Here is a 14,586-nt window from a genome sequence, read left to right on the forward strand (position 1 = left end):
AATTTAACATTTAAACAAATAAACACAAAAGTTGATCGATCATAGGAGTATATATAGAAAAAATTCTAATAATGATAAACGTGCATGGAATCAAATTAAAACATATACCTAACATTCTTTTTATAATCTAGCTTATGGGTAATTAATTAAGAATTATATGATCATTTTATTATGTCGATCTTTGGCTTGGTGTGAGGTATGGAAATTGGAAAGGAAAAGAGTTGTGGTGGGGTTGATGAGTGATGAGTTACTTACTCCACTGCTCTTTCCCCATCCATCAATTTGATGACTACTGACAGACACGATTGCTATGCAGACCTTCACTCTTCAATTCAACCCCCACCACTCCTTCCAGCTTACCCTCTTCTTTTTCATCTCAGCACGCAAACACTGCATGCTCACGCAAAGGAAATTAAAATAAAATTAAAACACATATACAAATTTTCTGTTTGTTTCTTGAGAAAAGAGAGCCATGAGAAACCCTCACGTGGGGTTGTCTGACACACTCCAAAATTTTCTCTAACCTGAATGAGAGAGATATTCAGATCATGCCCTTCTCTTCTGTCCACTTCATGCTATCTTTTACACGCACGTACCCCTAATGCTTTTTTCTTTGTTTTTCTTCATTTTTTTTCTTTTTGATCTATTTTCTCACGCAAAAGGTGAAAGAAAATTAAATTTTTTAAAAAGATAATTTCATTTTTGTCTTTGACATGGGGTAACAGAGAGGCCTCACGTGGGTTTATCTGACACCAAGGCATGTTTTTCCACCTTACCACTTTTCCTTCTTTCCTTCCTCGTTTTACCTTTCCATTCATCAGCTTCAGACAAAGACCTTCCTTGCACTTGGGTTTTTCTCTTCTTTCTTACTTCTCTATATTCATTCTCTCTTTTATTTTCCTTTCTTTGTATATTGATATTGAAAGGAAAATCCTTCACATAATGTAGATATCTCAGTTTAGAAGAAGATATATGAGTAATAAATATGATATATGTTAAAGATAAATATAAAAGAAAATTGAAAAAATCTGTTGGATGTCTGTATTATTTGTATGTCTACACTATTTGTATGTCTGGCTATCACTTGTGAAAAATTATTTTTATAATCCTCTTTAGTTATTAGTTATATATTCTGGTAAATTAGTGCATCCAAGAAACTGCCACATGTCAGGCATTAACGGCCGCATATGTTCATTAATGTGTCTTATTTGGAGCATAGTAATAGCAAGTAATGTGTCTTCCATTAACAAGACAATCAGGAATTAAGAACTTTTCCCTGTTTGATGTTTTTTTTATAAGCAATATGAATTATATTGAAAAGAAGTACAAGGGGTACTTCAATCCCAATACAAGTAAGGAAGAAAGAAGGGAAAAAGACTGAAACGAGAACAATACAAGGCAACCTACTACAACCAAAACTAACCCACCCCATACCCCAATGGAAAAAGGCTTTATAAAAAAGGCCTCATTAAAACCTTACTGGGAGAAAACCCCCTTGGGAAAACAATTCCCCTGTTTGATGTGACCTTAATAGAATCCAGCACTGTTACCTATGACTATTTCAAACACCAATACCAACTCCCATGGAATAACTCCTTCTTTTCCTTTCTACACGGGAAAATGATTTTCTATGTATGGTGAATGATTGATAGCCTGGGAAATTATTACAAATAGATTCTTTACACAAATTAACCTAATCATTTCAAAGTTATAATTAAATTTATAACCAAACTTATTTAAATTTCTTGGTTATATATTTTAAGTATTTATTAGTTAAATATGTTTGAAAAATAATTAATCATCCCTTAATCTTCCTATGTAACCCAAAAAATTAATCATCCCTGATCACCTTAATAAGTAATTAAGTATATCATTTAATCAGACAGTTCTAAATCTAATTAAACATATAGATATATATGGATAACGAGGCTGATCAACAAATATACCTTGTGCAAAAAATAAACTCTTTCTATATTATTATTGGTGAAATGCAAACCTAGTGATGATGGTCATCTGAAATAAATAAAATGTTACATGAGAAATTTTAAGAATTACATGCTAAGTGACATGCTACATTGTTGTCCATGGATGCTTAGAGAGAGAGATATAGAGAGAGCGCTAAAAGTTGAAATATATTGCCTAGTATGATCAAGTTTCCCTAGATGCTTTGTGGTTTCAAAGTAACTAAATCCTTTTTCTTCCATTCAGGCACAGTCCACGTTTTACTACCAAAAGAAGATAATCCATTTGAATAAGCATATATAGGTTATAAAGATAGAGCACATTCATAAAGAAAAATATGGTCTCTCATCTCACACGGGTAAAGTTGCATGGGTCACTTTTTGTTAGCATCCATTTGTCATCGCATATTATGACGAGTGAGAAAGTGTCAAAAAGTTTCCTTGCAGAGGATCCCTATGTACATAAGGAATATATCATGAGAAAGCCAAAATCCTTGATAGTCGCTCTAAATTGTGTCAATTACAAACCATGTTGAGAAGAATATATAAGGAATCCCAAGTTCTTTGTTTCCATCAAAGGCAATATGAATAAAAATCTCAAATATGATCAAGATGCTTGTCATTGACTAGCCTAGTTTATTTCTTTTCAAATATAGTCCTTATTCTCAATGGTTTGACAACAAGTAATTAATGATATAGCCATAGCATGTAGCATATAGGAATCGTATTTATTATTTGTATATTTGTAAATTTTGCTACAATTAATTCTGAAATCAAAAAATTAAATCTATAAAAAACCTCTTATATATAGCTTGTTTTTCAGAATTCATTTTGATAGAAGAAAATTAAATTTGATAGTATGACACAAAACATGTCATAGAATTCTTAGTTCATAACATGAAACTCTAGCGAGGTAATTGATCAAATTAAGGAAAGGGATATGTCTAGTGGAGAAAAGGAATATGATCATGAAGGGTATTAACTTGTTAAGGCAATGTTAATTAGAAGGAAAAGTAGTTTGTATAAAGACAATTGTGGAAGGACGGTACGTTTGATTCCCCATTGACACCGCTGTCTCTTGTCCAATGCATATGGCATCTTCTAAGCCTTCTCAACTACCAAAGGAGTAGAAAGAAACCCCTTTTACTAATCCATTATTATTTCAAAAGCAGTCCAATATTATAATAATGAAAAGATCAATGTGTTTTCCTGACCCAAGACACTGATTCTAAAGAATAAAAAGATACCCTTCTTCTTAATCTCTCCGTCTTAATTAATTTTTTTTAGTATACATAAATTATTATTTGGTATCCAATCACCATTTAGATAAAGATCTAATTAAATTTAAGATATTTAAGATTTAGTCACACTTAAAATTCTCTTCATTATTTCTACGGGAGAATTGTTTGAGGATCAAACTTAAAAACTCTTCAAACATACTTAATCTACGTTACCAACTAAGCTATACAAACGGTGAAAAAATATGTGATACTTTTATCTTGGTTTCTTTCTTGGTCCTATATATAGCCATAGCCATGTCATGACATGAGGGATTTTTTGTGAGATCTTCTTCCCTTATAAAAAGTCCACAACCTAGCATCACCATAGATTACTCAGACTATCTCACACACACTCTTTAATTTCTCTCTTCATCTCTTTTGCTTCTATTTTTCAGATATGGAAGATTCAGAGGAAGAGGAGCTTCTGAATCTGAGCCTCTCAGTTCCTGCTGATAGAGAGAGAAAGAGGAAAGGAAAAACAACAAGGGAAAGTGGTGTTTGTGTGAGTGTTACAAGAAACACCTACGAAGGCTGTGAAGGGAAAATCTTCAGGCTTCTCCAAATGAGAGAGCAAATGCTGAGACAAGATCAAAGGAGAAAAGATGAGAATAATGGTCTTCCCTTAATCCACTTGCTTCTCACAACAGCTACTTCAGTTGATGAAACCAACTTGGATGCCTCTTTGGAGAATCTCACAGATTTGTACCAAACAGTTTCCCTAACAGGTGACTCAGTTCAAAGAGTGGTGGCCTATTTTGCAGATGGCTTAGTTGCAAAGCTCCTCACAAAAAAATCTCCATTCTATGACATGGTGATGGAGGAGCCAACAAGTGATGAAGAGTTCTTAGCCTTCACAGATCTCTACAGAGTCTCACCTTACTACCAGTTTGCTCACTTCACAGCAAACCAAGCCATCTTAGAAGCCTTTGAGAAAGAAGAACAGAAAAACAACAAATCCCTTCATGTCATTGACTTTGATGTCTCCTATGGCTTCCAATGGCCTTCACTCATCCAATCCCTCTCAGAAAAAGCCACAAGCAACAACAGAATCTCACTCAGGATCACAGGGTTTGGAAAAAACATGAAGGAGCTTCAAGAAACTGAATCAAGACTAGTTAGCTTCTCAAAAGGGTTTCACAACCTTGTTTTCGAGTTCCAAGGCTTGTTGAGAGGGTCAAGGGTGATTAACTTGAGGAAGAAAAAGAATGAAACTGTGGCGGTTAACTTGGTTTCTTATCTAAACACTTTGAGCTGTTTCATGAAGGTTTCTGACACATTGGGATTTGTTCATTCCCTTAACCCTTCCATTGTTGTGCTTGTGGAGCAAGAAGGTGGGAGGTGTTCTAGAACATTCTTGTCAAGGTTCACTGATTCTCTTCACTACTTTGCAGCCATGTTTGATTCTTTGGATGATTGTCTTCCATTGGAGAGTGCTGAGAGGTTGAGGATTGAGAAGAAGCTTCTTGGGAAAGAGATCAAGAGCATGCTCAACTATGATGTTGATGGTGTTGGGGATTGTCCAAAATATGAGAGGATGGAGACATGGAAGTTGAGAATGGAGAATCATGGGTTTGGTGGAATGAAAATAAGCTCAAAGTCTATGATTCAAGCCAAATTGCTTTTGAAGATGAGGACTAATTATTGTCCACTACAGTTTGAGGAAGATGGAGGTGGTGGTGGGGGTTTCAGGGTTTCTGAAAGAGATGAAGGAAGGGCTATCTCATTAGGGTGGCAAAATAGGTTTCTACTTACAGTATCAGCATGGCAACCACTCTGATAGAGTGTGTCTTCTAACCCTTTTTCATCATTTTGGTAATAATCTGCTCTCAAAATGATGAATGATTACCTAATATTTTGATCTGTTTTCTTTTGCTAGCTAGCTATGATATTTTATTTATGATGTCTTGGAAGCTTTCCTTAGATGGTAGCTATTATTGTTCAAGTAAGGATTCAGGTATATAAATATATGAAGCATATATATCATATATTAATTTCGGAATGTTGTTCACTTTCTCTTCCTTAATTACATTTTTAGCATGATGTGAGTATGAACCCTAATTTTTTCCTTTTTCTTAAGAGGGAAGTTGAAGAACCCTAGATCAAGTCATGAACATACATGTGTATGTTTGAATATTCTTCTAAAATTGATTCTAAAACTTCTATGAGTAACTTCTATGGGCAATTATATTGAAGAATTGATCATGTGAAAAATATATAGAAGTTGATTTTGATGCATATCTTTTGTGAAACTCAGGTTTGCTTGAGTAAGATGCGGTTTCTTGTTATCCTGAAATGTCATTTTATGTATAATCTAAGATTTTTGAAGTTACCGATGAGTACTTCAGGAATCGTCTTAGTATAGGAATAGATAAAGAATATTTCATTTCTGTTGGGAACTGTTATTATCCTTGACAACAAGTATATGAAAGTCAAAAAATGGTATTGCGCAAAGATAGTGAAAGGTGGAACAAAAGAACCTAAAATATTTATAACTATCAAGTCAAAAATATTATGATGTTTTTTTTTTTTAAAACAAAAGTTAGAACAATGGAATGATGTCTTAATCCAAAATAGAGAAATAAAGTTGTCGGACTCAAAGAATACATATAAAAGATTTATATTTACCTCACCACAAGAGCACCAGTGAGCCTGCTAGATACAAAATCATGTCTTATTCCACTAGATCAATCCCTTAGAGTTTATCACAAGAATTTTTTTTTTTAGATAAGCCAAAATTGATATTGAAAGGGAGTACTATGGGTACTCCAACCAATTACAAGAATATTGATTAGTGAGGGAGGTTAATGAGATCATAAGCTAGTCAAAACTAATAGATTTTTAAAGATAAGTTCATGGTTTATGAATTATCACACTCACTATTGAATTGTAATGATGAACGGTTTAGATTGTGTATTGGCTACCCGATGAAGTGACCTTATCATAAATTCTACTTTCACCACTTGGTTTTTTATAGTCATACATGCTCTAAACTTTAAATGTTAATATTATTATCATTATTTGCAAAGTAATCCTTCAAAAAGTTCTCAACCATTCTTCTATTCTGCATCATCAAAATTTTGCTCTAAAGTAGAGGTGTCGTACACTATTATTTTCATCGTTCGCCGATCCCGATCTCCAGATGTCTTCAATAAGTCTCGATGGGTTTTAACCTTATCCTATATGGCAATAATCTAATAGGTCACTTATTACAAGTATCACACCCAAAGTAATTTTTGGGTACCACATAATTCACCGATTATTATACCAATTTACTTCCTTACGATAATTACTTTCAAATAGTCTTCAATGTTATTTTTTAAAATTATTTATTGTGTATAGCTAAATAGTTGGTTAAGTAGTTCTTGCTTGATTGTTCTTAACTAAGGTATCAAGTTCAAGTCTTGTAGATGAAAAAAACTTTCATTGAGACTTAGTTTCATCATGATGTAAATTTGAATGTTTTTAGCTCGAACAAATTTTTTTGGTACCACAGAATTCACAATTATTATACCAATTTACTTCCTTACCATTATTACTTTCAAAAAAAAATCCTTCCTTACCATTATTACTTTCAGTCTTCAGTGTTATTTTTAAAAATTATTTATTGTGTATGGCTGAAATAAATTAGTTGGTTAAAGTGGTTCGTGATTAATTTTTCTTAAACAAGAGTTCAAATCTTGTGGATGGAAAAAACCTTCATTGAGATTTAGTTTCATTATGATATAAATTTAAATGTTTTCAGCTCGCGCGAACATAAATTTTGGATACCACATAATTCACCGATTATTATACCAATTTACTTCCTTACCATAATTACTTTCAAATAGTCTTCAGTGTTATTTTTTAAAATTATTTATTGTGTATGCTAAAATAATTAGTTGGTTAAAGTGGTTCGTGCTTAATTTTTCTTAAGCAAAGTATCAAGTTCAAGTCATGTGGATGGAAAAACCTTCATTGAAAGTTAGTTTTATCTTGATGTAAATTAAAAGGTTTTCAGCTCAAACAAAATTGTTTTATATGAAAAATATCCATAAACAACAAAAAAAATAAGTTGTTGGTCCAAGTGATAATTGATATAAAAGTAAAAACGTTTGAAAACCTTCTGAAACTAACTTTCATAAAAGTAAAAACGTTTGGAAATATAGAGACTTAACGCGCAATGTAACCCAAATGACACGAAATGCCTGCTGAAAGTTCCTATGCCTAGCTAGCTATGATATATTCTCTATATATACATGTAGGATCGTTGTAGCATGTACCTGAATATCTTTGCTTATTCGTGTTGATCCGATTAATGTTTGTGTGTGTCACCAGGCATATATGATTGTTATAACTTTTGTGCCAAATTGGGAATTGTCTCATGTTAATTTGTGCAAAACAGAATTAGATGGAATACTCACAAATCTGTCATAGCTAGAGGGATGCTAATTTTAGCAGCAAAGATCGATGTTGATAAGTGTGAGTGCATGTCATCAACCCTGGATTAATTGGGATCTGTAAAACAAAAAATTGATCTATTAATGAAACGAACAAAAGAAAAAGGAACATTATGTATGGCAGAAAATTGGAATAAAACTGCACCTCGTGCAGAGGTTCAAGTTCTCATGGAACCAAACTCCATCTAGTTTGACACATGTAGCAGATGCTATTAATGACCAGGAGCATATAAATGCAGCTAGCTAGCTACACTTTCTTTTCCATGTCTCCTATGTAGACAGGCATGTGTATATAGTCGACATTTACTAGCTTGTACTAGTAGATCACAATTTGCTATCTCTTTGGGGGTTCGTGACCCATGATCATGACCATTTTCTGGATGGAAGTCTTTTTTTTTTTGGCCTTAAACAAGGTACCCAGTACCCAAATAAGTGGTGGTGAAGAAGTATCAGACATCATGTTGGTGAAAGGTGGATGAGTATTAAAATTCGGGAGATTTAACTCAACTCAAGAATTAGCTTAAGAGTTGAGGATTACTCACATTTAAAATCAAGGTTGAACATTTGGAGCGTGGAATGAACATCAACGGGTGAACCAAATATATGTTCATTTCATGCTCCAGATGTCCAGCTGTGAGCGTGAGAATGTGTGTTAGAAGTCTCATATTTACTAGAGATATGATCAAACAAATGTTTATAAAGGGTCAAGTAATCCTTAACTCTTGAGTTAGGTTTTGGGTTAAGTTAAACCTCCCTAATTCTAATAATGGAGAAGCAGTGCACTTACCTTTGAACGGTTAAAACTCAAAATGAACGCACGCACTTATAAATTTACCTTTGAAGTTCAAACTTCTACGTTTAAAACTCAAAATGAAGGCTATTACTTTTTCACCACCCCGTTATATATTCATTGCATCTCCTATCGAGTTTTCAATTTGCGGAATGTATGATTTGTGTTATGCACTTATAAATTTAGTGTGTAATTGGTTGCCGCCGCACACTATTTTTAATGTCACTCCTTTTTCCATGTCGGTCTATATAGAAATATCTATATAAAAATAATTGATGCAAATGATAAATATTTTATTGATGCTATTTGAATTTAAATACCCCTGAAAATAATAAAATAGAAGATAAATTCTCATAATTTTAGAAAGTGCCTCATACCTAATCATAATAAACAAAAAATATCTCATTTACTAACAAACTAAAATCGAACTTATTCAAATTCAAATAAATTTAAAAGCATTCAAAGACACGCTTTCAACATTCCTCTTTGCCTTGGAGACTACAGATGTTCAATTTCTCCAATTTCATAGATCAACCATGCAAGAATATGCGCTTCTGGAGGCTCAGTTTCATTCCATGGACGCATCACATGTGCATAGGAATACAGTTGCAGAGGTGCATATATAATACGCTACACTATTTGGTTTTTGTTGTAAATGAGAGCATGAAGTGGATGAACATAGTAATGTGTTGAGTAGATGTGATGATGTAGAGGACTTTGATCATTAGGCGGTCTAGAAATTTAAACTGGTCCTTGAGATCTTGTCATTTGGACATGTCATTGAAGTTCTTGACCTTTTGACTAGCTAGTTACCAAAAACGTTGGCGATTGCAGCAGCACCATCATCATGTCCAACAGTAGCACCCTTATTGTCGTATTTGCTATTTTGGCTTTCTCTTTCTTTTTCTTCTCCATCGTCTCCTACACTAGGAAAAGTTATGGTTTGTTGCTCAAATCACCATGAAATTCAGTTTTTTCCTCATTTATTGAATCAAATGAAAAACTCTTGCTCCTTATTTTTACCTTAGCATTTCAAGGCCTTCTGAATATTTTACCCATCTTTCGCAACGTTCACAAGGTGAGTAATTATATCTACCTATGTCTTCGTTGTGGTTGTTTGAAATATTTCACTGCTTATTAGTTGATTTTTCTTTAAAAAAATTATTTCTTTTGGATCTAGCGGCATGATAATTGGTTGGAAAAACACCTTCAATAGCACGACTTTCTCCGATCAACCTTCGTTGTTCTTAGACTTGAAAAACATACATCGCTTCTGCCAAAGTGATTTTAGACGAATCATTTATGTTCTCTAACGAATTTATAAATGCTTCATATCTCTCATGAAATGTTACAAGAATTTTTTCAACAATTAAATCATTGAAAACACTTCCAAACAACCTTATTTTGTTGGTAGGAAGAAGAAAAGAAAAGGCCCCAACGTTTGGTTACTTTGATTTTGAAATATGAAATAAAATAAACGCTTATGAAATCATAGCCGTTATCTAACTCAACGTTCCCTTCACTAGAAAATAGTCAAAATCCAAATACTCAGTTTCTCTGCATTCTCGAAACTCCAACCAAACAAGCTGCTACCACTTCTCCAATGGCAGAAAGTAACAGTAACATCTCAAAACAAGAAGAAGAAGAAGAAGAAGAAGAAGGAGAAGGTGGAATTCCAGTATTGACAGTTTTCAAGAACAACTCAATCATCAAGAACATCTTCATCGTACCCAACAAGATCAACAACCACACCCTTGTTCTTGGAAGACACCCAGATTGCAACATAGTCCTCACTCACCCCAGCATCAGTCGCTTCCACCTCAAGATTCTCTCCACCCCTTCTTCTCGCACCCTTTCCCTCGTTGATTTGTCTTCTGGTACGTTCCTTCGAAACCACAATGGTTTTATATTTCGTTGTTCTTGTTGTTTCTTGATGGGTTTTGATTCTGTGTTGAGGCAGTGCATGGAACGTGGGTGTGTGGGAGGAAGCTTGAGCCAGGGGAGAGTGTGGACCTCAAGGAAGGTGACACCTTCACACTTGGGATTTCCACTAGGCTTTATCGTCTCAGCTGGGTTCCCTTTGTTAAGGTATGCTTTTTATCTATTTCTCTTTATGTTTTTGAAAAGAGCCACATTGTTCTTGATTTTATTTGATTTTCATTTCATTTGTCTTTCTTAATTGTTCACTTTGATGTTCTTAGAAAACACAGCATTTAATTTAATATATATATATATATATATATATATAGGTATAGCTTAAAAAGCACAAATTATCATTGAATACTCACCCCTTTTTCAGAACTGAAATAGTTTTCCAAGTTTGTTGAATTAATGTCTAGGAGCTTGAGGAGGAGTGGTCTGATTATTTGTTATTCATTCACTTAGGATGATGAATTTTTTTTCAGAGCTGAAATAGTTTTCCAAGTTTGTTGAATTAATTGTATAGGAGCTTGAGAAGGAGTGGTTTGATTATTTTTTATTCATTCAGGGTGTTTGTTAAGCAATGTTAAATGTTAGTATCTTTGATTTTTCTCTCTTTTTGGTTTGAGCTTGCAGGACCCGAGATCGGATGAGAATTTGAAACTCAGTGTGGAACAAGGGATTCCTGTTTGTTGTGATGAAGAAATGATGAGGAAGGGCCAGTCTAAAGATGAAGATTTTGAAGTTCTGAGAGGAACTGAAACATCATATTTGGCTCCAAACTCTGAAATTGAAGATAAACTGTGTGGCTTTCAAAAACATGTTCTATCCCCACCTTATGTGCAAACTGTTGAGGAATTTGATAACAAGGAGAAAAGTGAAGCTTTACCTGAATTAGAGATGCCTGAGGAAACTAATTTGTTTTGCACATTGAGAGAATATTTGAAACACAACATTTGTCTGCCAGCTGTGGAGTCTGTCAAGGGAACCAATATGAAGCAATTTCAAGGTTCACTCCATACACAACTACCTTCCATTGAAAAGCATTGGCTCAGCTTGCTTTCAAATATTGATCCTGCATATCTTGATGAAGAATGTGATGCTGAAGTGCCTGAAATTCCTAATGAATCTGGATTTGGACGCACACTCAGATATAATGACAATGTTGAAGATGAAGATACTTTCACTACTGGAGCAAGAACTTCCAATTTCGAGAACTCATGTTCGGTACTTGGTAAAGATATTCCTGATTCTAGATTTCCTCAAATCAAGGTTGTTGAGGGAGTTTCAATGGATTCTCCATCCTATGGAGAAGAGCAAGATATATGTTGTAGAAAGTATAAGTCAAAGATGCATGATCCAAATGCTAAATCCTGCCATGAGCAAAGGAATTCACTAGTTGAAGTCCTTGAGGATATTGGAAACAAATGCATTAAATATATAGATCCTGCATCTTTTGATGAAAAAGGGGTCACTGCAGTTACTGTTTTACCTGAAGAATATGAAATAGGATGCACAGATGAAGATGATGACAGGATTGAAGATATTTTAACTACTGGAGCAAGAATTTTCAATTATGAAAGCACATCTTTGCTGACTGAGGAAGCTAATCCTGTAACCGGATTTCAGAAAATCAAGATTGTTGAAGAAGTTGTTGCAGATTCATTGCCGGATGGAGAAAAACAAAATGAATGTGGCAAGGAGTTGAAGTCAAAGTTGCATATGAGTGGTAAATCCTGTGAAGGTAACTCACTTGCTGAAATAGGTGAAGATAATGAAAAATCATTTCGAGTGGTATCACCAAATTCTTCAATGCTTCAGGAAGCTGATCTAGAGATAACAAACAAGCAAGAGAGCCAGACCTCTCAGTCTAATAAGGTGGAAATCCTGGAAAGCCATGTAGAAGCAACGGAGAAGGGGAAGTCTACTCATAAATCAGATGAAATAGTTCAAGACACCAGAAACAAGTGCATGGGAAGCATCAGCCCCACGACACTTCAAGTAGAACCAGTGAACTATTCAGTGCCTCAGGAATCTGTTCTGAGCATTACAAACAAGATCGAGAACCAGACCGCTCAATCTCTCATCGCCGTGACAGGATGCTCTGAGATGGAAATCCTTAAGAGCAGTGTAGAAGAAGTAGCAAAGGAAAGTTCAAGCTTTGGTAATGTTTGGTCAAGAAGAGGGAAGGCTGCTAGTGCTCCTCAGGTTCGAACCAGAAAGAGTAAATTTATGAGCAAAGGTAAGGTTGACACCAAAGTTGAAATGGATATCAAGACTAAGTCAGTTGCAAAGGATCCTTTCTTTGTTTTGGATGAAGAAATATTCTCTCCAAATAAGGAAAACTCAGGCTCAGGCGTGTATATGAGAAAGAAAGGAAAGCTGGAAGAAATTAAGCATTCCAAATCACAAAGTTCACAAGCTTTGAAGGCTAATTTTAGTAACATCTATTCAGCTGAAAGGATCAGCTCCATTTCAAAGAAAGATAACCTGACTCCAAAAGTAGCCCAACAATGGAGTTCACCAAGAAAGCCTCTTGAGAGTCATATCAACTTGGCTCCTCCTGAACACGATAATATGGAATTAAAAAAGAACACAGTGAAAAGGGTACCTTTCCAATCACTAACAAACTCTCAAGACTATAGCAAATTAAGGACCCGTGGTCCTGTTTCTGCTGCAAAAAGCATTAAAGATGCCAGTAATTGTGGCCTGATTTCAGAAAAGTGCACTAAACCTTCTGTAAGACAAAACATATGATGCATCCTTCTTATGTTGTGAATGGATCAAGAGTTCATCTATGCTAAAGATTATTACATCTGTTTTGTTTGCAGCAATTTAGTGAAAAAAGAAAAAGAAGCTGGGACATGGTTGTCTGCATCTCTTCTGAACAAGGAGTCTAGGAAAGCTTTGCAGCTTCTACAAGGTCTCAAGGGGACTCGTTTAATCATTCCAAAATTTGGTAATTAGTTTTTAGATCATAGCTTACCCTTTTTACCATCTGTTTTGTCTGAAATGTTATGCTGTTGTTTCTCACAAAAATAGTTCTGACTGAACACTTTTTCATGTCAGTCATAAGGGAATTGGGCAGCATTAAGGCACAATTCAGATTTTTTAGCAGAACTTCAGCGGCTTCTTTGGCATTGGATTGGATTGAAGAATGCATGGAGAACACAAAGTGGTGGATTCATATCCAAAGCTCAATGGAGGAATGCAGGCTGAGTGCTCCACCCCTTCCTGCGTCGTCACCTCAGAAGACTCAGTTTTTTCCTGGTCCCAAGAGCTCAAAGGTTGAAGAAGATAACATACTTGAGTTTGCTCTTCTATATAAGAGAAAGGAGAAGAATGTTGGACAAATTGTCCTGCTTAGTGATGATGTCACCTTGAAAATAAAATCCAAGGCTGAGGTACTTTCTTACTCTTTGACTGACAGTTATAACTAACTATCTCTTTGTCATGTATCATTCTCATTGTAAACTCATAATGTTCTTGCTGCAGGGGTTGCTTAGTGAGACGGTTGAGGAATTTCGGAAGAGTTTAGTGAACCCTTTCTCTGAGAGGTTCATGTGGTCAACGAGCTCTCCACGAGGACTGACTTGGTCTTGCCAAGATGATGAAATTTTAAGGGAGAAATATTGTGGTTTACCATCTAGGGCTGGCTTGAAGCTCATCACTACTCAACAGTTTCGTTGACTTACTTAAACCGTCCTTAAATGCTCTCACTTTTCATTTTTCAAACTTCAATTCCAATTCTTTGTGTAAGCTATTCTTAAGCATGCAGTAACTTCAAATGTATACAAGTTTAATTAAGGAATTTCATTGTAAGTTTTTTTTTCATGGATTAAAATCACGTTAGTTAAATATCTTTACAGGAAAAGTGGTGATGTACCTCCATTCTCTCTTAGTGCTGCCTTATTGCACTTCTGTTTCAATTGATTTAAATTTCATTTTCCCTTTATTGCAGAAGTGCTGCTCTCTAACATTTGATTTTTAAGTTAGTGACATTATGTGTATTGATTCAAAATTATTTTGGAGGTGGAAGATAAGGGTGCACCGGTGCAGTGGTAATCTCTGAGATATGGTGGAGGTTTTCTGAGGAATTCTGATTGGGGTATGTTGTGTCCTGTGGTCTGTTGGTACAATTAGATTATTGGTGGGTGTGGAGTGGTTGGTGGAATAACTGGGGTATAATCTGTGTGTGG

The 14,586-nt window shown here is 34.9% G+C and overlaps 1 protein-coding gene and 1 pseudogene across 1 annotated transcript; both read left to right on the top strand.

Annotated features, from left to right (window-relative positions):
• The first annotated feature begins 3,490 nt into the window (after positions 1-3,490).
• On the top strand, positions 3,491-5,230 carry LOC130718767 (GRAS family protein RAM1-like). Its single transcript, XM_057569391.1, has one exon. The coding sequence runs from the start codon at positions 3,639-3,641 to the stop codon at positions 5,016-5,018; it is 1,380 nt and encodes a 459-aa protein (XP_057425374.1). The 5' UTR covers positions 3,491-3,638; the 3' UTR covers positions 5,019-5,230.
• A 4,696-nt stretch (positions 5,231-9,926) lies between these two features.
• On the top strand, positions 9,927-14,329 carry LOC130721070 (uncharacterized; annotated as a pseudogene).
• The last annotated feature ends 257 nt before the right edge of the window (positions 14,330-14,586 follow it).

This window comes from Lotus japonicus, chromosome 5 (assembly GCF_012489685.1).
Source record: "Lotus japonicus ecotype B-129 chromosome 5, LjGifu_v1.2".
NCBI classification, from domain to species: domain Eukaryota; kingdom Viridiplantae; phylum Streptophyta; class Magnoliopsida; order Fabales; family Fabaceae; genus Lotus; species Lotus japonicus.

What these genes read in the sequence shown, in the direction of transcription:
- LOC130718767 (XM_057569391.1), top strand. Translation starts at nt 3,639, where the DNA reads ATGGAAGATTCAGAGGAAGAGGAGCTTCTGAATCTGAGCCTCTCAGTT.